At 35.2% G+C, this 24,885-nt stretch overlaps 1 protein-coding gene across 2 annotated transcripts in view; it reads left to right on the plus strand.

Annotated features, from left to right (window-relative positions):
- Positions 1–24,885, plus strand: part of LOC123541298 (structural maintenance of chromosomes flexible hinge domain-containing protein 1-like) — a 111,053-nt gene that overhangs the window by 36,246 nt on the left and 49,922 nt on the right. Inside the window, exons 15-26 of one of the 2 annotated variants that reach the window (XM_053527364.1) lie at positions 278–384; positions 1,744–1,826; positions 3,644–3,754; positions 9,494–9,571; positions 11,206–11,325; positions 11,520–11,670; positions 14,387–14,404; positions 17,694–17,793; positions 19,672–19,744; positions 21,441–21,577; positions 23,372–23,506; positions 23,723–23,888. In XM_053527364.1, coding sequence (XP_053383339.1) covers positions 278–384; positions 1,744–1,826; positions 3,644–3,754; positions 9,494–9,571; positions 11,206–11,325; positions 11,520–11,670; positions 14,387–14,404; positions 17,694–17,793; positions 19,672–19,744; positions 21,441–21,577; positions 23,372–23,506; positions 23,723–23,888 — 1,279 coding nt within the window. The remainder of the gene's footprint in view (positions 1–277; positions 385–1,743; positions 1,827–3,643; positions 3,755–9,493; positions 9,572–11,205; positions 11,326–11,519; positions 11,671–14,386; positions 14,405–17,693; positions 17,794–19,671; positions 19,745–21,440; positions 21,578–23,371; positions 23,507–23,722; positions 23,889–24,885) is intronic. The other variant, XM_053527365.1, reaches the window with a different exon arrangement.

The following is a 24,885-nucleotide window of genomic DNA, read 5'->3' on the forward strand; positions in this document are numbered from 1 at the left end:
TCAATCCATTCAGTAAGTGATATCAAATCACTGAATTTGCTTGTTTCATATGATTTCTGGTTGAAATTGGTTCTGCTATAACTGCTAAGTTTTTTTCCAGATTGTACACTTGTGTGTTTGGCAAAAAAGTAAATGTTTTGATTTACAATGTGTTGTTGTATTTCCTGAGGTTAGGTATATAAATCATTGTTATATCTGAGAGATGCATGCTTGAAACATTAATTTTTGTAGGATGGCATTTTAAATAAGAGGTTATCAGAATGTTTCTTGTTTGCAGGAGCCCCGGTCTATGTACAGTGAAGTAAAGATTGTTCCATTATCGAAGCTGGACAGGACAACCAGTGCTCAAATGGTTAAGAAATACATTGACGAGGAGGAGGCTAAGTATGTAACAAACACGGCTCGTATTTATCCGTGTTTACAGATTTAATCTAAAGTATGTGTCGTATCCATACTAATGATATTTTGCTGGAATGACTCTAGCTCTTTATTAATAGAAGGTTCATTACAATCTGTGTTAGTTGAAGATGAAAGAGCAAAAAGAAAGTTTTACTTTTTTTTCGAAAAAGAACGTGTGATCAGTTCGAAGACAAAAACAACAGTGAAGAAAAGAGTTAGTTCTAAACAAAGGACTGGCCTCACACTACGTCAGAAACCGCGGGGAAATACAGTCTAAAGCGCCAAGACTAAACCAATCAAAAAGTACGAAACAAAATATAATTCGGAACTATGACCAATGAAATTTAATAACTCAAAAATTATGGACTGGTTTATTCAAACCATTTTTAAGAAAGGTAATTAAAGACAAGAGTAAGTAAACATGTATAGCAAGAGTTATCCCTCGCTAATTAAATATTTTAAAGTTAAACCTTAAAATAAACCGTTTGAAAGTAAAATCTTAATGAATACATCCCCTGGCTTTCAACAAGTTTCTTTATTTTATCACATGTTTGACGTCGCGGGAGTGTAATAAAGCCATTAAATAAAAATGATAATACACTAGTGTAATAAAGCTTTGACGTCGACGTCATTTATAGTATAGGAGACGTTGGTCAAATTGACTTGTTTATATGGTAAAAGAAAGTAGAATGTTTCGATGTTTCGACAGCAAAGGCTAACATGTGATAAAAAGAATATTACATTGTGACTTTCCACATTGAATTTATTAAACTCGTTGAAAAAAAATTGATAAAATGCTCGGCAGAGCCTCGCATTTTATTATTTTATTCAACTCGTTTAATAAATTCAGTATTAAAAGACACTTATGTAATATCCTCTTTGTGGTTTTGGACCAAATGTTTTTTCTTGGGGGAAATTAATTAGTGGAACTTTTTGAAGATAAAGCACATTGTAAAATGTATTTATCACATGATTGACAACTCGGGAGTGAAATAAAGCCATTGCAGAAATATGTTAATACACTAATGTAATAAACCTTTGGCGTCAGCGTCATTTAAAGCATAGGAGATTTTGGTCAAAATAACTTGTTTTTAATAGCTAAAGAATGAAGAATTTTTGATGTTTCAACAGGAAAAACTAACATGTGATAAAAAAAATAACATGAAATTTCAGGGATTGCCTTAAACCAAGAAATCCACAAAAAGTTGTAATCCACAGAAATTACCAATTTTACAGTTTTGACTAAGTGTGCCTAGCTGGGATGATAACTTTCAATGATTAAATTGAAAATTAGAAAAGATCAGTTTATATTTTGATGTTTTAAATTAACATTTGTAATTATAGGTTACCCAATTCTTTGGAAATAACATGGCCTGAAGGGAATGCAGTTTCTAAAAATCAGAAGCGGAAAACAGGGGAGACAATAGGTAAATTATGAACTTGGGCTTATTGTGAGTACACACATGTACAATCCCAGATGTAGCAGTTGTGGTCATTTGAAAATATTCAGACTGCTCTATATTGCCCAATACATAAATGTCTGGATAACTCCTCTTACAGTTTTCAAAGGATTTGCCCAAAGCTTTCAGAAATGTATTACAGTAACTATAGTGTGATCTTATACATATATTTTCATGGCATTTGCGAGCCAACCTTGATTAAAAAGCTGTGGCACTTCAAAATTTTACAAATTGCTATCTTTGCTGTAAGTTACCTCCTGCAATAGTTTGCAAGAGACCAAGCTCAAAGATATGAAAATGTATTGCTATTAAGGTAGTTATGCACGTTTGATAAACCGGAAGTGATGGCGTTACGTCATTTATCCGGAAAACATAGAATAAAGCCTGGATTCGGCGTACGGAAATGAAAATTATTTTATGAATAATTCGAAACCTGTGAGTAGATTTATTACAATGACACTGTTCCTATATTTCTAAAGTCAAAATATGATATTAAAACATATGACACGTTAAATAATTCAAAATAATGTCTTAAAATTAGCGTGAAATGTCCGGTTCACTTTAATCGTGGTCAGGTATCGCAAAAATAAGCACACGGTACTATACATTTTATTTCATCAAATGATAGACCATGTGTTTATTTACAACTGTGAGAAGTTTCATCAAAATCTACATTGTAGAAAAAATTCTATTAGCGAAAATGTTATGAAAGGGTATGATTTCCCATAGACTCCCATTGTGAAATATTGCATGAGGTCCAAATTTTTCAAATCAGTCTAGCAAAAATTCAAGCACACGACCCTGTCATTTTTATTTGCTTAACTTTTTATGTATATTCTGAAGTTTTGAAAAATCAGAGTTTAATCAAATTCTACATTATAGAAAGAAATGCGATCCAAACGTGCAGAACTACTTTAAGTGAACTTACACCTGTTGTCAGGATATACATGTACTACCAGGGGCCTCCATAGGCGAGTTGTTAAGGTGGCTGACTTCAAATCACTTGCCCCTCACCACTGTGGATTCAAGCCTCACTCTGGGCATTTAATTCTTCATGTGAGGAAGCCATCCAGCTGGCTTACGGAAGGTCAGTGGTTCTGCCTATGTGCCCACTCATGATGAAATAATACACGGAGGGGCATCTTTGGTCTACTTCCACAATCAAAGCTGGAAAGTCGCCATATGACTTACAATGGTGTTGGTGCAATGTTAAACCAAACAAAATTAAATACATGCACTACTGTAAACTCCGTATAAATGCTTCTCCTGATAACTTACCCCATCCTCTTTAATCGAAAATTTGTATCTTGTCAGAATATACATGTACTACTTTATACCCCAAATCCATCCGCCACCCCCAAAATAAACCCCCACTCTCACACTTATTTACAAAACTAGTTTAATGGCACACTACCAGGACCCAGGACATACTCTAGGAGAATACACCATATTACGGATATATATTCTATAATAGTTCAAAAGATGTGGCTTTTTTTACTACTGTAGGAGATGAAAATAAACTTGAAAAGGATAGTTGGAAAAGGTATGAACCTGTCAGTATGATAGTGGATGTACCTGGCAAGTTTCTGGCATCTCAGGATGAGGGCATTGGAACCTCAACAAAGCAATGAACAATTTTGTAAAAAGTTTAAATGGAAGTTTGTCTGTGGTCCTCAGCCTAAGTTTAATTCTATTCTGCTAGCAATCTTCATGTATCTAACATGTGTTTTGAAGGCAATTTACACTGTTTTTCAATGTTTTTTTTTTTTATTCTGCAACTGAAGGTGATATACGTGTTGAAATCTTGAACAAGAAGGGCGATGCAGTGAGTAAGCTACCGGGAAAAGATAATGCTTCAAAGAAATTGTTGGTGGAATTGAAAGTAATCTGGGCATGTAAGTTTATACATCTATACCAGGGCTTCGGAAATTTGCCGGTTTGTCGGTTTTGGACCGATTTTTGACTTTTCAGACCGATTCGTGAAGTGAAAAAACGAAAAAAATCGGTCCCGTAAAAATGGAGAAAAGTATAAATTTCGGTCTGATATCTCAATACACGATCAACTGCCAAGAAGGAAATTAGTGGTCGCACCTTCAGATAATCAATAAACGTGTCAATCGGTCTGATTGTCACTTTGATAATCGGTCCGTAATTAGCGCGTGACGCAATCAGTGCTCGCGCGGCACATCCTTTAATGTTTGCAGACAGCCGACTGCGGTGTATTAAACATTTTTGACTGGTTTCCTAACGTTTCTGACTGGATCCAAATCATTTCGATGGGGATCCACTTCTTTCATTTAGAATCCGACGGATGGTTTATTTCAAAAGGCTATGTTTGATCACGGTAACAAACAAATGGTCACTGCATTTAATTAGGTCTTTGATTTAATGAGACATCACACGGAAAACCGATAAAAATAATTTTTATAATTACTTGATTTGAAAAAATTACACGATTCATTTGTTGGGGCTCCAGTTGAAACAAATGCAGAAAATCGTCTTTGCAACCCGACTGTACAAAAAAGAAAAAAATGGACGGGCAACCACGAATGATAAAAAACTGTTTATCAAATCGGTCTTTTAAAAAACGTTTCAAAATTTCATTTTGTTTACATCAGAAGAGAACATATAACTTTATAAAATGTAGTTGCTTATCGAAGTACAACGTAAGTGAAATGAAATATCCGTGGCCAACCCGCGTGACGTTTTGGTACTATACATGCGAGAAATTCGATCTCAGCGTTCAAATAACGTACACATTCGGTCCGCGGCAGAGTATTCTTTAAATACTGAGGCTGTTTAGCAGAGAATATGTGTCGTGTAACTCACTTTGACGCATTGTATTTTATAGAATTCCGTCAAAGAATGAGGAAATATCACAAAGTATCTGCCGTGTATACGGTATCGAAGTCACGTGCGTTGGCTTTTAGACTAGTTACGCACACGGTGTCAATGCCTCGTATTATCTCGGAAAAACATCGAAAATTAAACAAAGTAACGATCACACATAACAATGAATAACTGTCTTCATTGTATGGTAACGCGCGGTGACCGGTAACTCAGTTTTAATGCATGACATGCTTATTTCTTTACCCTATCACGTTTTACAAAATATGTAATATTGGGAATGCGGTGGGTGGGGTAGCGCCGATGTCAGGATTTTCGTTTCGGACCGATTGAGTTATCAAAATTTCCGGAGCCCTGATCTATACAATACAACCTGTTGGTGGAATTGAAAGTAATCTGGGCATGTAAGTTTATACATCTATACCATACAACCTGTTGGTGGAATTGAAAGTAATCTGGGCATATAAGTTTATACATCTATACAATACAACCTGTTGGTGGAATTGAAAGTAATCTGGGCATGTAAGTTTATACATCTATACCATACAACCTGTTGGTGGAATTGAAAGTAATCTGGGCATGTAAGTTTATACATCTATACCATACAACCTGTTGGTGGAATTGAAAGTAATCTGGGCATATAAGTTTATACATCTATACAATACAACCTGTTGGTGGAATTGAAAGTAATCTGGGCATGTAAGTTTATACATCTATACAATCAGGCCTCGATCTTGACGGTAGCCCGAGGCTACCAGTTTTTCAGATGGACTACCGAATTTCCCAAGCTGGCTACTAAGTTTTCAAACATGCTAATAATATAAGCGTGAAATTCCACCGATTTATCTGATGTTTCCTTTTAAATGACAACGATATTTTCGGTCTGCATAACACCGGTCGGCCATTTTTCCGAAATTTAAATCCCTTAATTTTCACAATAATTACAAAAAGAACTTCATGAATCTGACATGTACATCCTAAATACTAGCTTTCGTATATTTATGCATGAATTGATGACTTCAGATTTGCAATATATAAAGTAACTTTACAAAATACAGAAATTACATCCCTAAAAATTACCTGGATTGACTGGAATTTACCCGCGAATCGTAAAGATATCAAAACGCAATGCCAGTAATTTTCTATTCCACGAGCACGTGCGACCTACCGTATTGCCGTTATTTAAATGTTTATCGACACGTACACAAAAAACGCTTGTAGTGCCTTCATTTTTTAATATAATCGCTTCAGATTTTCAGCACCGCTTTAGAAATAATACAGTTTGAATTCTATAACGATTTTAATAAGATGTCGACAGAAATGTAGGCAAAATTCTATAAAAACGATCGAAGTTTCATACAATTATTTGTAAAATTTCAAACAGCGCGATCCTAATTATTTATTTATTTCTAAAAGTAAATAAATAAAACATACTATGGTCATAAAATTCAGACTTTTGACAAGAAAGTACAAAAAACAGAATTAAAAAATCTTAAATAATGAAAAAGTGGCAGCAATTTAAATACATCGAGTAAATGATTTTTGGCAAACAGATTTCTGCAAGTGTGGATGAATAGGTTACGGGACCTCGTGAACGTAAATAAGAACAACGATTGTTTTAAAATAAAGCAGTATGATGTCGCTGTGGTTTTTAATAAGTTTAATAAGTAAATGAATCTTTGTACACGTCTTTTTTGACTCGACACTATGTCAGATATTCTTTTCAAACAATAATGTAAATTCCTTGAGGGCAAATAGGTCACAGAGGTAGGATATCTACTATTATTGTTTGACACATTTACCTGTCAGTTTATATGGGATATTGCGCATTCGCTTTAGAAAAAATTAAAGAAGATACTTTTTTACTGATTTCTTCTCAGCAATTTAAAGAACCGAGGCCGTACGATCAGACAGTGATGTGTCACATGGCGCGAAAAGATGACGTAATGCCATGATAATCTCGGGCAACTAAACCCCTTTGATCTCCACTTTAGATGCCATGATACCGACACACTTCTTTTAGCTCTTTGAGGGGGTTTTAACTGATGATGAAAACAAGGCCAATTACTTGTTTATCAACAGAATAATTACCGATAATTGTTAATGTTTTTTTTTCGCTTTAAACACGGGTGGGTTGATGATGATTATTGTGTCCACGTCGCCCCGGACTGTGATAATAGGCTACATTTACTTGATTATAATGCAACAAAAAAACAAATACCGACCTACCGACCCTACTTTTTTTTGGCCATGCCACCAGAAACACAACATTTTTTGGGGGTTGGGGGAGGGGGGGTGGGGGGCAACCAGGCTGATCCAGAAGGGTAGTGCAAATTTGAACCCAACGCCTGGCATTAACTAGATACTGGTATAGTTCTTACTTTTTTTCTACAGTTTTCTCCAATAATTTCTGTCTGCTAGTTACTTGAATATTGTAACATGGTTATCCACTTACATTGGCTTAGCCTGCCCATGGATAGTGTGGGTAGGTTTGTTGCCTACCATTTAAATAACTGAATGTTGAATCAAGCATAAACTAAAATACATCATATTTATAAACAAAATGATTTCGGGCAATTAAAAATGTTTTCTGGCAAATGGTTTTCTTAACTTACTTGCCCGAAAGGACAATTGCCGAAAAAAAATTAAGGTGAAGACTGTAATATATTTTTCTCTTTTCCAAAACGGGACTACCAGAAACCTGGTCGGGCTACTTGATTTCAAAAATTGGTAGTCCTGCTGGCTACCAGCAAAAGTAGGTTAAGATCGAGGCCTGACATTACAACCTGTTGGTGGAATTGAAAGTAATCTGGGCATGTAAGTTTATACATCTCTATACGTCTGTACAATACAACCTGTTGGTGGAATTGAAAGTAATCTGGGCATGTAAGTTTATACGTCTATACAATACAACCTGTTGGTGGAATTGAAAGTAATCTGGGCATGTAAGTTTATACATCTATACAATACAACCTGTTGATGGAATTGAAAGTAATCTGGGCATGTAAGTTTATACATCTATACAATACAACCTGTTGGTGGAATTGAAAGTAATCTGGGCATGTAAGTTTATACATCTATACAATACAACCTGTTGATGGAATTGAAAGTAATCTGGGCATGTAAGTTTATACTCTATACAATACAACCTGTTGGTGGAATTGAAAGTAATCTGGGCATGTAAGTTTATACATCTATACAATACAACCAAAAATTGTAGAATTGAAAGTATCTGGGCAGTAAGTTTATACATATTGCATATCAAAATGACTAAACCTGTTAGGTGAATTTAATAAGGTGGTGCTTAATGAGTTAGAACATATTCATGTTGATGGAATTGAAAGTAATCTGGGCATGTAAGTTTATACTCTATACAATACAACCTGTTGGTGGAATTAGAAAGTAATCTTGTCTATTTGAGAAGTAAAAGGACCAACCATTAAAGTTAAGGTGCTGTATAATACTGCTGGCTGCTCAAGCAGGTTTTATGTATTTGTTGTGTGAGCCGTGCCATGAGAAAACTAACATAATGGCTTTGCGACCAGCATGAATCCAGACCAGCCTGGGCATCCGTGCAGTCTGGTCAGGATCCATGCTGTTCGTTTTCAAAGCCTATTGCAATTAAAGAAACCGTTAGCGAACAGTATGGATCCTGACCGGACTGCGCAGATGCGCAGGCTGGTCTGAATCCATGCTGGTCGCAAAGCCACTATGTTGGTTTTCTCATGGCGTGGCTCATATTGTTAAATTTGATTGAAGAGTAGTAAGTTGTAAATATCTGAACAGACCTGTCAGTATTTATGCAGTTACTGAAAAAATGCTATATTTTGGCACAGTAGGCTCAATAGTATTCTTTATAACTGTTTATCTTGTATCATTGAGGTTCATGTGAACAGCTGTGTTTACTGAATATTGGTTTTATTTTTGCTCTTATTTGCATGTGAAGCCAATTAAGCCAATTGAATTTACCCAGTTTTCAGTACATACAGAATTTAACTGATTACAAAGTACAGAGGCACTGACACTGTAAAGAAAAATATGAAATGCTAAATAACAGTTTTTGTATAAACGAAAGGAGAAGTGTCTGACAACAACATTTGAACTTCTTAAAGGTTTAACTTTTAGTGTAAAGACATTAATTTGGGGAGGGAATAAAAGTTTATGGTTTGCCAGTTGGATGATGAATGTGTCAGTTGTATCATAGCTCGGTGTTTTTTCTTAACAAATTTGGTGCAGGTAATTCATATACACGGAGTACAGGGTGCGGTAACTAAAAGTGTGCAGGTATTTAATACCCGCACGCTAGTTACCGCACTGTTGGATAGGAAAGTATGCCAGCGTGTCTGGAACAGTAGACAGCGAAGTGTATTTTATTGATTTTCTGCTCTGGCATTGGTTTATTTTACCTGGGCTTTACACATTTGTGAAGCAAGGATTTTAAGTACTCACTGAACTGCTGTATATGGCAATGTGGAATGCCTACAACTACCATATATGGATGGCTATGATACAAAACAGAAAGAACATTAAAACTCTTGTGTAAACGATTTATACTCGGGGGCTACGCCCCCTCATACAAATCGTATACCCTCGAGTTTCAGTGCTCTTTCTATTACTTAGTAATTTGAAAGATGCAGAAACACGCATTTATTAGTTGTTTGGGATTTGTTATAGTGGATTGATGCAAAAATGAAGCGAAGAAATATAGTCTCAGTATTGTTGGTTTCTTAGTTAAAGATTTTACTGGATATAGAATATATGTAAAATGAGTATTATATATTTTGTAGCCCCGACTGGATTACAGACCATTGTATCACACATCAGTCAGCATGGAAAAACATGGCCGTACTGGTTTAGGAAAATGGGTAAGAATAACTTCATTTCAGTATCATTCTTGTTTATAATTCAGAATGTTGGATTATAGAACATTCTTTGCCAGACTGGATTTAAGTTCATTTTATATACATTTAAGTGTATTGTTATGCTCATCTTAGAGGCCTCCATGGCTAGGGGTGATTATTGAGGCCAATTTTGTCTATTGCAATACTATTGATATTGCTGAAAAACTATTGCGATACTATTCTGTTGCAGGTTACTATTGCGATACTATTGCAATAGTTATCGGCCACCATGTTTTATACGGTAAAACTACCAACTGGCATTGTTACTCATTGTAAGACACGGCACTGTTTATGATTGCTGTTAATACACATTGAGATACATGTTTGTATAACTGAAATGGACAGAAATAAATCTAACATTAAATATTTTTAACATTTTTTCTATTTCTTGCCTTCCTTGGCTTTGAAACAATAAGTAAAACAATAAACCTATGCAAGGTATACTCAAACGAATTGGCCATTTTGTTGCGAATGTCAACATGTTTAATAACCCAAATCATCGAAAAAGACGAAAATTTACGGATCGGACTAAGGAGTACCAGCACTAAATGAAGGGCCCTACCGAACAGTTTGCTATATCATACAAGTAGCCTACTTTCTCCATTGTACATTTTCTCATTTAAGATTAACAGGTTATTTAAATATATCCAATCAAATTTTCTAAGAAACCAAATTTATTTATTATCTCCCAGACTTCCCAGTCCTTTGTGGTAGTTTAATTCTGTTAGGGTAATTATTGTAATGGAGACGTAAACATTTTCCGAGCGCAAATGAAAGCTGGCTCTGTTTCTTGGTTTATAAAATATTAATTATTTCTGTATTTACTAAAATTTTAAAACTATCGAAACTATCGATTGTTGAAGGAACTATCGGCGATTGTTATTGGATCGTGACTTTTCTATCGATGCATGCTATCGGGACACTCAGTATCGCAATGCATTGATATTTCGATGTATCGTTACACCCCTATTCATGGCTGAGTGGTTTGTGTCAGTGACTTCGAATCACTTGCACCTCATTGATGTGGTTTGAAACCACTTTGAGTGTAGAATTCTTCATGGGGAGAACCTATTCAGCTGACTTGTGGAAGGTTGGTATTTCTACCCAGGTGCCTGCCTGGACCTAAAACAAAGCCATGGAGAGGTATTTGTGGTCTTCATCTACCATCAGAAGCTGGAAAAAAATCGCCTTACGACCTAAACAGTGTTTATATGAATCTAAACCTAGAAAGACAAGACAAAATATTCCAGTCAGTGTATTTAGTTCAGCAATTTATTGTTCCATTTTGGGGAAAGGGTCCAGGCAAATTAGGACAAAGTTGCGATTTTTAACACCTTAATTAAGTGGAGTCAAATGTAAGCATGGACCACATATTTACAGCAGCTGTCCATTTTCCAGGAAAACCCTACATTGCAAATTTAGAATGGCTCCATCTACTGGTACCAAACAATAAAAAAAAATTGCTGTAGTATATACATGATTGAATGGGTTATGTCATGCTTTACATACGGTCTCCATTCATGAACTAAAGACAATGTAATACATCAGCAGTATGTGTCTGACCTAGTTTTTAAAAAAATGCCATGATTTAATTATAGAAAACATCAAGAATCTGGGAGCATATACTCTACAGTTACAAGCAGTTCTCAATGAGAGTGGTGAAAATATGTTTGCTGGCAAACAACTTCCATGTGAGAAAATCAGCTTCCAAGTTGTGGGTAAGAAGTGGTATAATTTTGTTATATGACTAAATTACTTGTATTTTAGTATTTTTAAAAAGTTTTGTTTACAGAAAAATGTCGGATCAAAGTTTTAAAGTTGGCAGATTGTCTCTTATGTTACAAATGCCACATGTGTTAGCTTGTTTACTATTGTCCTGTTTTAACAATAAAACTTATTATGTTTTTGTTAGAGGGTGAGGCAGAGACATTTTCAGTGGGTGTGTTGGAGGGTCCTTTCAGAGTCGGAGTCCCTTTTACTATCCCGCTAGATCTACATGACAGCTTCGGAAATCCAGCTAGAGCCCCTGCAGGACAGGAGTTCCATCCAAAACTGGAAGCTAGGTAACTGATTATCTTAATATTCTCTATATAGTATGTTGGTATTTATTACAGTTTAATACAAAATTTATAGATCATGTTAATTTTGACTATATGAGAAAATGTATCTTAGAGATCCTTAAAGGCTGGTAACATACGGTAAATCAGAGCCATAATTTATATATATGCATGTGTGTATGATATTTGATTGTTTACTCAAGTAAACACTATGAAAGTATAATGAAAAGTTATTGTGTGTAAATTACTGCAAAATTTATTAATTTTGACAGTTTGAAATTTTATAGTTTTCTCCAAAACAGTTTTATGGGGCTGCTAATTTGTAGGTTTCATGATTTAAAGATAAAATATAATGGAAAGTGTGTTTCATTTTTAGAAACTTTTTGAATTGATCAGCATGACCTTGAAATCAATGAAAATTCGTCCCCTACAAATATCAGTGATTTCACAGAATACCAAAACTACAATTTTTTTTTTCAAGTATTAAATTTCTTATTTATTGTTAGAAACAAATGCATACTTACTGCCATTATTGTACCTGAAATGTTCTAATCACTCAAGTTTATTTAGAATGGAGATTTAATTTGTGTAGAATTTTTAGATGTACAGATATCATTGAATATATATCCATTTACTTTTTCAAACTTTCTATTAATTTTCCATTACTAGAGGACACAGGTATTAGTGTGTTGCTTACAGTGAACTTTGTCTGCTGATAAAATAAAATGCTTTAAAATTGAAGTGTACCAATAATAGGGGTTCCTTTCTAACTAAAATATGGCGTATGTTGATTGTTGGAGAGTACTGCAATGTGAAATGAGTTTTGTATGTATTGTTGATAGTAGTAATGCCCTATAGAGCATGTGTCTTTACATGTATTACTTTGACCGTTTTACTGCAAACCTGCCCCTATATGTATATTCATATTGTAGTATTGTTTTGTATTGTAGTGATTGTGACTGCAAATGATCCATTACATTAGTCTGGCACTGATATTTTATGAATTATGCTAAATAGGCTAAATTTGATGCAGTTTAACTACATTAGAGTTATTTTTGAATGTATTTGATTTAAACTTAGCATGGTTGTTCCAGATAATTGCTTACATCATATGACACAAAGTCTGTAACTCAAGTTCAAGTATTTCATGAATTATGCCCCCTTTTTACTTCAGTAGATTATCATGTTAAACTTGTGATGTTTTAGTTCACTCTATCTGTGAACTTTAACTTGAAATAGATATAACACATCATCACAGACATAATATAAAACAAACGTACATTACTACGGCAGAAATATTCCATGCATTATGTCCCAATTATACTAAGGAGTTTTTGTAAATTTACTGATTCACCAACATCACCGTTCTGATTACTGCAGTGATAGGTCTAGTTTCCTCAGATATGCCCCTTTTCACTATCCAGCATAGATATAGCCTGGTGTGCCATTTCCTCTGAAGCTCTTGTTACATGCGTAATAAAAGTATTTGCTTAAATATTTGGTTTGTGCTTAAAGTATGTGGTGTTCAATACAGTAGATTGGGTAGTTTGTTGTCTCTTTAATTTTGTGAAATGATACTCAGTAAGCTCGTACATTGAAGATTTTGTGAAAGTTAAATTTTAGAAATATGTCTGTTTATTGTTCATGCATGTTTTTATTTTACAGTTGGTATTTTTTGCAAAACATGAAAACCAGTCTTTCACAAATATTGCCCATTCTACACATGGGGTACATAACTCGGGCATCTATATGTGTTTCTCCAAAGATAGTCCTTTTAGTTCTTATGTTTTATTAGCTCACTGGAACCAAAAGTTCATTGTGAGCTATAAGTATAGGTGGATGGATCCGTTGTCTGGTGTTCGTCTTCAGCATTTTTTCTTTAGCATCTTCTTTGAAACAACTGGTCAGAATTATGCTGAACTTGGTCTGTGGTGTCCTAGAGGTCTTCTCTCAAATTAATGGGGGAATTTGGCCCCTTTTATGTACAACCAGAGCTAAAAATAGAACAACCTATAAATAACTTCTTCTCTTGGACTGCTTGATGGATCTTTTTATGGGATTATGTTCATAAGGCCCTCTCCAAAATTTGTTCAGACATGGACTCTTGGCCACTTTTAGGGGTAGCTAAAGTTAAAAATGCAAGTACCTTTAAAAAATTATTTCCGTGAACCCATTAGTGGACCTTCATCAAACTTGGTTTGTAGCATTATTATAAGGTCCACACTCATTTTAATCAGATCGGAGCACATAGTCTTTTTTTGATCACAAGAGCTAAAAGTAGAAATTCTGTTTAACAGCTACTGCTCATGAAGTGCTTAGTGGATCTGGTATAATCTGGTATAATTTAAGAGGCTACAACAGCCAAAAATAGAAGTATCTTTGAAAGATTTTTTCCCTTGAAATGCTTGGAGGGTCATTATTTAACTTGGTACAAAGCTTCATGATAGGTCCTCTCTCAAGTTTGTTCAAATGGGGGCACTTGACAAGTTTATTTTCTTTTATGCTAAACACTGCTGATATTCGTGGTTTATTGTGTCATATATAATTAAAGATCAGATAGTCAAGTTCAGATGAGAGACTTAGGGCCACTCCAGCCCTCATGTTTCCCTATCTGTCTTTTATGATGCAAGGTTTAGAGGAGAAACAACTTCAAGGTTGGAAAAAAAAGATTTCAGTTGAACTTTATAATATGTTTTTCTGTGTTTACATTTATTGCTTTCAGTGTAACAGAACCTGGAAGGTAAACTTACATTTAGTTTGGTGTTGCTTTCCAAAAATGGGTTACTTTTAGCTCGGCTGACCACATCGTGCTCGGGTGAGCTATTGTGATGGCTCAACGTCTGTCTGTTGCCCATCTTATGATCTACTCTATTTTTCATACGTCTCTGAAACCATTTGATGGAGGTGGACGAAACTTGGGCTAGATGTTCCTTGGGAAGTCCTTTTTGGAAGATGTTCAAACCGTTCTGCTTTGTGATACATAGGGGCCACTAGATCTAAAAATAGAAAAATCTTCGAACAACATCTTAATTGTGGTCCGATTTTGAAATAATTTCACACAAATGGTCCTTATTTATATCTCTACCAAGTTTGTTCAAAATTTTTAATTATTCCGATTCCTTAAAAAATATGATCGCCAGGGGCATGGTCCCTTTTCCTTTTATATATATAGTGGAAGTTTTAAAAATCTTCTTTATGATAAACTGCTGGTCCAATTTTAAAATAATTTCACACAACTCATCGTTGTGACCCACTACCAAGATTGTTTCAATTTTTCCAATTGGTAAAAAGAAAATTGCCGCGAGGGGTCACTTTTCCCTATACATATATTTTTGAAACTTTAAAATATCTTGTTTGAAAATGCTTGCTCTATTTCAACATAATTTCTCACAAACGGTCCTTGTGTGACCTGGTACCAGCATTGGTCAAATTATTTGGCATTGTCACTTTTTTTCCCTTAATGTATATTTTGGAAACTTGCAAAATCTTCTTGTCAGAAACAGCAGGTCCAATATTAACATAATTTTATACAAATGTATTATACCAGATTTATATAGCGCCCTTTTTATAATTAACAATTTTGAAGGCGTTTTACATGTAAATCTGGTATAATTTATACACATTACCTGCCCATATTTATCTAGTAGAAACTTTTAGTAAATTCTTGTCAGAAAACAGTGGCACTATAAATGATTTCACAGACATTTTCCTTGCATAACTATCTACCAATACTGTTTAAGCAAGCTGTGTAACTCAGTTGAGCGATCTAGGGCCATCTTGGCCCTCTTGTTTATCCCCCCACCAAAGGTGAAGGGGATATTAGAAATGCTCTCCGTCCGTCCGTGCGTCCGCAACGATCTTTGTCCGGACCATAACTCCAAAAGTACTTGAGGGATTTTCTTCAAACTTCATACACATTGGGAGGATAGAACACATTGGGAGGAAGTGCAGTGTGCAAGAACAATAACTCTACCTTGCCTATTTTTTGAGTTATTCCCCTTTATCTTATTTTCTTAAAAAATTTTGTCCGGAGCATAACTCCAAAAGTACTGGAGGGATTTTCTTCAAACTTCATACACTGATAGAACACATTGGGAGGAAGTGCAGTGTGCAAGAACAATAACTCTACCTTGCCTATTTTTTGAGTTATTCCCCTTTATCTTTATCATATTTTCTTAAAACATTTTGTCCGGAGCATAACCCCAAAAGTACTGGAGGGATTTTCTTCAAACTTCATACACTGATAGAACACATTGGGAGGAAGTGCAGTGTGCAAGAACAATAACTCTACCTTGTCTATTTTTTGAGTTATTCCCCTTTATCATATTTTCTTAAAAAAATTTGTCTGGAGCATATCTTCTTCATGCATGGAGGGATTTTGATATATCTTGGCACAAATGTTTACCACCACGAGGCAGAGTGTCATACGCAAGAACCAGGTCCCTAGGTCTAAGGTCAAGGTCACACTGAGAGGTCAAAGGATACAAGAATAAAAACCTTGTCTGGAGCATTTCTTCTTCATGCATTGAGGGATTTTGATATAACTTGGCACAAATGTTCACCACCACGAGACGGAGTGTCATGCGCAAGATCCAGGTCACTAGGCCTAAGGTCAAGGTCACACTTAGAGGCCAAAGGTCAGATACAAGAATGACTTTGTCCGAAGCATTTCTTCTTCATGCATAGAGGGATTTTGATGTAACTTGGCACAATTATACACCATCATGAGACGAAGTGTCATGCGCAGTTCCCTTCTTTAGAATTACTTCCCTTTGTTGTTACTTTAAATAGCTTTTATTGTAACTTTTTCATTACTAGTCGTAGGGAAAAATCGAGACCACTTTTCTGTAGTACAATAAACATGCTAAATCCAATTTTGAGGTGTATTTTGACCAGTCTCTTCCTGATAAAGATTTTTGTGTGGACTTGCAATTTTTTTTTTTTTTTTTTTTTTTTTTTTTTTTAAAGATTAACTTCCCTTAGTTGTTACTATAAATAACTTATATTGTAACATTTTTATAACTGACCCTAGGGAAAAAACAAGACCACTTTTCTGTGGTACAGCATAGATGTTGCTCTCCAGTTTTAGGTGTATTTTATTAATTTTATTATATATAAGGTATCTCTACCTAGTAAGGAGTTTTTTTGTGGACTTTAAAAAACAAAAGACTTACAATGATTACTAAACAACCACAAAATTAACATTCCATTTGCAAATACAGCTGCTAGAGTAAAGAAATTTGCTTTGACGGGCATATATTGTGACATTCTGGCACTCCTGTTCCCTGTTAGCTTTCCATTCCTTCTTTTTACAGTAGCCATATAGAAAAACATCATAGCTATACTCTTCATGAAAATTAATAAAATTTAGCAGTAAACCACCTCACTACTGACTTATTCTTTCTTCCACATCTTAAAACCCCTGATGCGGACCACATCCTTCAATTATGATATGCCCGGTGGGGGGATTAACCATGTCTGACATGGCTCTTGTTTGAGATTGTCTTCCTTGTCAGTTTTTCCTTTCGTATGGTATGGCACTTGTTGTGAGGGTTTGTGGGAAAAATCTTACTGGGGAGAAAACCAGACGCTTTGGAATTTTCTGTGCATTAGTTAAATGCCCTCAGATACGCATTGCAATGTCAGAATTTTCAAAACAGACAGCAACATCTGTTTTGATATATGCAGTAAAAACCAGCTAACTTTTTTCTTGTTTACATCATGTTTTCCTGTATATTTTACAGACTGCATGAGTCTCAGAATTGTCTTAATCACTATAATTCTGCTCTATTTATTACTGCTAGCATTTGGGAGCAGTTTCTCCATGTTGATGTAGAGGCATGCTCCTTCCAAGCTGTTAATTACCTCGTTAAAAAGTTAATTAGTTTAATGTAAGTAGAGAAAATACTAATTTCAGATATTTATGTGCTGTCTTAAAATTTCAGTATTTAACTGTGATATGTATTTAGAGGGTTATTTATTCATATGCTGTATCAATGATTGATTCTGATGTTTGATTTTTTTTTCAGTGGTTTAGATTTGAAGTATTCAGTTGCTGTTGTGAAGGGACATTCTGTATCAATTAAAGATGTTGTGGCCAAAGGTCAAGTACAGGGGACGTCTGGAAAGGTAACAATGTTAGATGTGGGTATTGCCACGCATCCAAATATTTAAGGATGCTTGAATTGTAGGGGCCTCTGTTGGTCACAGTCACTGAGTTCACTTATCGTAGGGGCCTCTGTTGGTCAAAGTCACTGAGTTCACTTATCGTAGGGGCCTCTGTTGGTCAAAGTCGCTGAGTTCACTTCACTTTCTCTTCCCTGCTGTGGTTTCCAAACCATGCTTGGAGTGTAGAAAAAGTCATGCAGCTTGCTTACAGAAGATCAATGGTTCTGGCATGATGCTCCCCTGTGCCAGAAATAATACCCGATTCAACATGAGTTGTTCTTCCACCATTGTCCATCATCAGATGATGGAAAGCTGCCATTTGGTTAAAAATTGTGTCTTTTTAGCTCATCTGATTTTTTGAAAAAAAATGATGAGTTATTGTCATCACTTGAGCGGTTGTCGGCGTCGGCGTCGGCGTTGCCTGGTTAAGTTTTATGTTTAGGTCAGCTTTTCTCCTAAACTATCAAAGCTATTGCTTTGAAACTTGGAATACTTGTTCACCATCATAAACTGACCCTGTATAGCAAGAAACATAACTCCATCTTGCATTTTGCAAGATTTATGGCCCCTTTTGTACTTAGAAAATATCAGATTTCTTGGTTAAGTTTTATGTTTAGGTCAACTTTTCACCTAAACTATCAAAGCTATTGCTTTGAAACTTGGAATACTTGTTCACCATCATAAGCAGACCCTGTACATCAAGAAACATAACTCCATCTTGCTTTTTGCAAGATTTATTGCTCCTTTTGGACTTAGAAAATCAGTTTTCTTGGTTAAGTTTTATGTTTAGGTCAGCTTTTATCCTAAACTATCAAAGCTATTGCTTTGAAACTTGCAACACTTGTTCACCATCATAAGTTGACCATGTACAGCAAGAAACATAACTCCATCCTGCTTTTTGCAAGATTTATGGCCCCTTTTGGACTTAGAAAATATCAGATTTCTTGGTTAAGTTTTATGTTTAGGTCAACTTTTTCTCTTAAACTATCTAAGCTATTGCTTTGAAACTTGCAACACTTGTTCACCATCATAAGCTGACTCTGTACAGCAAGCAACATAACTCCATCCTGCTTTTTGCAATAATTATTGCCCCTTTTGGACTTAGAAAATCATTTTCTTGGTTGAGTATTATGTTTAAGTCAACTTTTCTCATAAACTATCAAAGCTATTGCTTTAAAACTTGCAACAGTTTTTCACCATCATAAGTGAACACTGTACATCAAGAAACTTAACTCTATTCTGCTTTTTGCAAGAATGATGGCCCTTTTTAGACTTAGAAAATCATGGGTAGGACAATATTTCTATTACACAAAAAAAATCAGATGAGCGTCAGCACCCGCAAGGCGGTGCTCTTGTTAAATTTATACTAAACAAATATAAAAACAAACAGTTGAAAATGAGTGTTGTGACAACAGAGTTATTTTTCTTGCTAGTGTTAGCTGAGCAGAGATTACACTGTAAATCAGGTAGCTCATGAGAGATAGCACTGTAAGCCATGTTAGTTAATCAGCTTACCTCAAGACAGATAACAATATATTCAGATAGCACTGTAAATAATATCAGCTCAAGAAGTAGCACTGTAAATATGGTTAGCTGAAGAGATATTACAATGCAAGTCAGGTTATCTCAAGAAAAGTTGTACTCTAAATTAGATTAGACCAAAAGATGTTGCTTTGTAAATCAAGAGAGGTAGCATTGTAAACAGATTACACTGTAAATAATGTTAACTTAAAAGAGGTTGCACTGTAAATAAGATCAGATCAAGAAAGGTGGCTCTGTATACACTTGGTGTTTAAACTACAGATTGTGAATGCTTTGAAAAATAATCTTTCTTTTCAGAACTTTAATCTGAACATTACCATCCCAGAACTGAAGTCTAGTTCCCAAGTGCTGAAAATCAGGTTATTACCAGGTAACATATTAAACTATTATTTTCTCCTAGACGATATTTTGTTGAAAACCAATTTCGGGGACAATAAAATTGTGTTTTTTGTCTGTCAGTCGTCAGTTGTTCTGTCAGTCCTCAATTTCGGAACCGGTCCAGTCCAGTCCATAACTCTTGTCAGTCATCAAGGGATTTTAATATTACTTGGTTTTCATTAATGAGGCATTGTTTCATTTGCAAAGCCCAGACCTCTATCACAAAGGTCAAGGTCACACTTGTAGGTCAAAAGTCAACAGGTTTTTTTTCCTGTCAGGTCTTTGACTCGACAATCCAACAAAGGATTACTTGGCACAAATGTTCCCCATAATAAGATTTGTCATGCACAGCTTTCAGACCCATAGCTTAAAGGTCAAGGTCGCACTTTGGAGGTCAAAGGTTAGCTAGGCATAAACAATGTCTGTTTCATGTCAGGTCCAGAACTCATACATTGAGGGATTACAATATTACTTGGCACAAGTATTCTCGATAATCAGACAAAGGTTAAGGTCACACTTGAAGGTCAAATGTTTTTTGTTTCCTGTTTGGTCCATTACTGTCATCCTTCAATGGATATTGATATTACTTTGTACAACTGTTCCCCAAAATGAGACAACTTGTCACACACTATAACCAGACCTCAAGCACAAAGGTCAAGGTCACACTGAGATGAAATGTCAATAGTGTTTTTTTCTTGTCAGGTTCACAACTCTGCCATCAATCAAGCGATTTTGATATAACTTGGCACAAATGTTCCCTGAATGAGATAACATGTCACCCATAACAACTAGATCCTGTCTCATTAGTCAAGGTCAAACTCGGGTGTCAAATGTGAATATGTTTTTTCTTCCAGTTTTGTCATAGCTCTTTCATCCATGTGTTATAATAATGTATAGGTGGTATGATATTGTATATGCATAAGGGACAGATAGCAGATCACTAAGATGTACTGCGGTTGAGAAGATTGTAGTCACATTCCAGTAGGGGACTTTGTATTGCATGGCAATACTTCATTCACTTGTTTCTTGGTAGCCTGATGGTAGAGTGCCTGCTTTGATAGTGGCAGGTCATGAGTTTGATCCCTGGCCGCGTCATACCTAAAGACATAAAAATGGTACTAGTAGCTTCCTCGCTTGGCATTCAGCATTGAGAGGATAGTGGTAGGACTGGTCAGCCCTGTGTCAGGATAATGCAACTGGGTAGGATATCATGTCACATGTCTACAGCATGATATTCCAGAGAGGCAGCAATATAAAGTTGGGCATTGTGCTCATTACTAGAAGTAGACACCATCATTTATGAGACTGAAAAATTGTTGAAAAAGACATCAAACTCAAACACACACCCTCATTCATTTGTTTGAATTGTCAGGGTTATTTTTGGCTAAAGAAAATTTTGAAAATCTGAGAAAAGTCTGTTTGTTTGTTCTGAGAGAAAATTTTGGTTGTTTAATGTAACTCATCTCTTGAACGTCACAACTCAGGTTGATCAGACAGGCATTTCCCAGATAATTATAAATTTGCAGTCACTTATAGTTTTTCTCCTTCATGAAAAGCTGGAAAGTCACCATATGATATAAAATTGTGTCTAGTTCAGTTCACAGATTGTCAAGTGATATTCTGTCCTTCTTTTTGCACAAGCTCAATTTTTTTTTTATTACTTTCTTAAGTGGATTTATAAATTACAGGTCCAGCATCAGTTTTGTATGTGAGCCCCGAGGAGGAACAGACTGTTATAAATGGCATCAGTCCAACATTTAAAATACAGTTACAAGATTCAGCAGGTAACCCCACAGCACTGGAAGGGAGGAGTGTGGTCTGTAAGGTAAGTTGATTATATTTTGTTGGAGAGATGCTGAGGTATTGTCTGTTGTTCCTTAAAAATTCTACTTAACATAACAGGTTATGATCTGTAGACCCAGTGAGTTGTTGCAGGTTATACTCAATTATCCAGAGGTAAACCATAGGCTCATTCATAATTTAGATGGGGTCTTCGAAAGGTCTGTCCAAAAAGTAGAGTTTTATATATACTTTCTACATATAATAAAAAAAGATATGAGCCTTTGAAGATATTAGTGAATAAATTTTTAACCCTTTTCATGCTGGACGTGATTGATTTTGCCTTTGTGACCAGTGTAGATCATGATCAGTCTGCACATCCATGCAGTCTGATCATGATCAGCACTGTTTACTCTTTTTGGTAGCACCCCTTATAACGGTAAATGGTACTGTCCAAATTGAAAGATGTGTCACAGGGCTAAATTAATCAGCAATCCCGGCGTAGGTTCTACTCTCTTTATTATTCCGTTACATAAAAAGCCTAAAACATATAATAACATGAAATTAACAATCATGGTAAAATAAAGATAAAATAATACAAAATTGCATAAACATTAATTCACGCGTCGGGTCAAGAAATACAAAATACAATATTAATGAACAAGAGATCTAAATATTTCTTACCAAAGCGTCTGGTGAATTAACTGAGGATTATCAGGTAAATTCAAAATAATTTGAATTCTACTTTAATGTTTTCCCATCTTACTCGTAAGAGAAGAAAGACTGCACTGAGGGCCGAAGGATTTTGGCGGTGAAAAGTGCAAAGAGGATAAAAAGACCAATGTATATCTTTCTCTCATTCTATCTCTCATTCAAACATGTAAGACAAACAAGACGATTGGACAAACATGACAAGTGTTCACAAAACTGCACGGACAAACACACGGATGAATTGCCTCGGGAACTTCCGTTAATATCTGTGATATTACGTACATTACCAAGAAGCCCCGATTCAATTAAATAGCAGACGATACAACATGATAAAAACCTGACGGACACTATCTGAAATTTGGCGCATGCGCGAGGGTTAAGTATCATTTTCCCGCTCTGGAAAAGACTTAATGCACGGCGCAAGTTACTATTAAAGATGAAACAGTCTATAAAAATTACGACCCGTGACAGATGGACAAATTCATTTAAGAAATTTAGCAGGATTAGGGTTAAAAAGTTTGTTGTGAATTCATTGATATTTATGGGGGACCAATTTTTGTAGATTTAGTGGTTTGGTCAATTCAGGAAATAGAAGTTTGATGAATGAGCACATTTGCTCTTAATTTATCAAAATAAAAATTGAAATCCACTATCCTTTCCCCCACAATATAAGTGATGTTGCCAGAACCATGAAATTGCATGCCCACAAGTAAAATGGTCTACATTACAAATTTTTTTAATGTATTTGCCACCTTAGGTGCTCACCCTGTATTTCATTTGGACAGCATAGTAATAATAGATATGTGTAAACCAGTGAAGACCAGTTTGATTTAAGAGTTTGTTCTGGTTGGTAGGCATAGTTATAAGGTGAAGTATACCTATTAAAGATTTCATCTGTATAATATGTAGTCATTTCAATTTGGAGGCAAGAAAAATATTTATAAGGAGAAACATGTCTGTATTAAAAACATTAAATGACATTCCTTGTTTCACAATGATACTACAGTTATGATGTATTAATGCATAAAAATCTCAGATGGGAGGGAAAGTTATATCATAAAGTGTGTGAATAAAGTTGTACATAGCATGTATAATTTAGTTTTACATGATATTTTCTTTTATTTCTTAGTTGGTTGGAGCACCTAACCTACCCAGTTATTCAATGGAATGTTCCAGTACAGGCAGTGGTACACTTGTGGGAGATCCCATTTTACTGAAAAAGATGAAGTCAGAACTATCTTTAACTGCTAAATTTGATGTTCAGGTAAATCTCAGATTTTAATGCTTAGATCTAATGTTCAGGTAAATATTCATACATGTATTTTAAAGTAAATGTTTTATTGAGGGTTGAAGTTTCTATATTATTTAATACATGTTTTCTTGTTTCTTGCTGTAACATAATCTGTTTAGAGCACACTGATTTACTTTTCTCACTTCTACTCTTTTCTTAGTTTACATGCACTATTTTGTTATATTCCAGGGAAACAAATTGATAAAGACTGTAGATAGGAAGATAAGACTGGTACCCAGTGGAAAGGCATGTGAGGTACGAGTGTTCTTCCAGGAACCAGACATGTCAGAAAAAGTACAGATCACTAATGGCATGGAGATAACAAAACCTGCGGGAGAAACTTTACAAGGACTAAGTATGTGATGTTAATTATCATTTTACTGAACTGTTTTGGTGTTAGATAGGCCTGACTGGCATGAGATATTTCAGAAAAGATTGTGAATTAAACAGGGTTCACACGGTCAGGGAAAAACTTTTTTTTTCAATGTCGGGGAGAAGTCAGGGAATTTTGTAATTGGTCAGGGAAATTTGAAAATTGGGCATCAGGGAAATTTGGAATTAGAGGTTGAGGGTTTAGGAATCAGTTTGTAAAACAGCAGAAAGAATGTAATAAAAGGCTATGGAATTCCTTAGATTTTAGTCTAAACCTAGCACTTTTACAAATTGTTCAGTTAGCACTATAATATATTCTTTATTTCGTATCCAAAAATTATAGTCTGTCTATCATTAAATCTGTTTAACAAAACTAGTGTAGAATTTTAACAGAAAAAAAAATAAGACTGTAGAACATAATTTTGTTAAGTAAGCTTAAATCCCTTCTGTTTGCTTCAAACAGTGTCATGTTCTACAAACACTGTTCTACAAATGCTATGAAATGTGTAGTCCTGCATAGTTGAGAAGTTTTTTCATCGTTAAATGTACTGACGTAAAAGCCATAACAGTTACTGTTCTTTTCTGTCATTTATGCTTGCATGGAAATATTACTGAGGAATGCTCTTTACACATTATTCTTTAATACTTGTTTATCATTTTCTTCTACTGCTTATAAATCAGAATGATCAGAATTGATAATTAACTTTGTTGGACTGAAGAGTATGACTGATCATCTATGAGCTAGATTTGTATTGTATTTCCTAGTCAGCCCTATGTATTCTGATTAAAGTTCTGGATTTCAGAGACACTTATCTAGAATATTACCGTATTTTCCCGTATTAACGCCCCCGGGGGCGTTACATTTTCCAAAGAGGGGGCGTTTATTTGAGGTAAAAAAATAAAAACTGAAAATTTTTACAAACTTAAAAACATCGTTCAAACTAGCTGTAAAGTGTTTCTGTGTTGTTTAATCCCCCCAA

The sequence above is a fragment of the Mercenaria mercenaria genome, chromosome 16 (genome assembly GCF_021730395.1).
Source record: "Mercenaria mercenaria strain notata chromosome 16, MADL_Memer_1, whole genome shotgun sequence".
NCBI classification, from domain to species: Eukaryota; Metazoa; Mollusca; class Bivalvia; order Venerida; family Veneridae; genus Mercenaria; species Mercenaria mercenaria.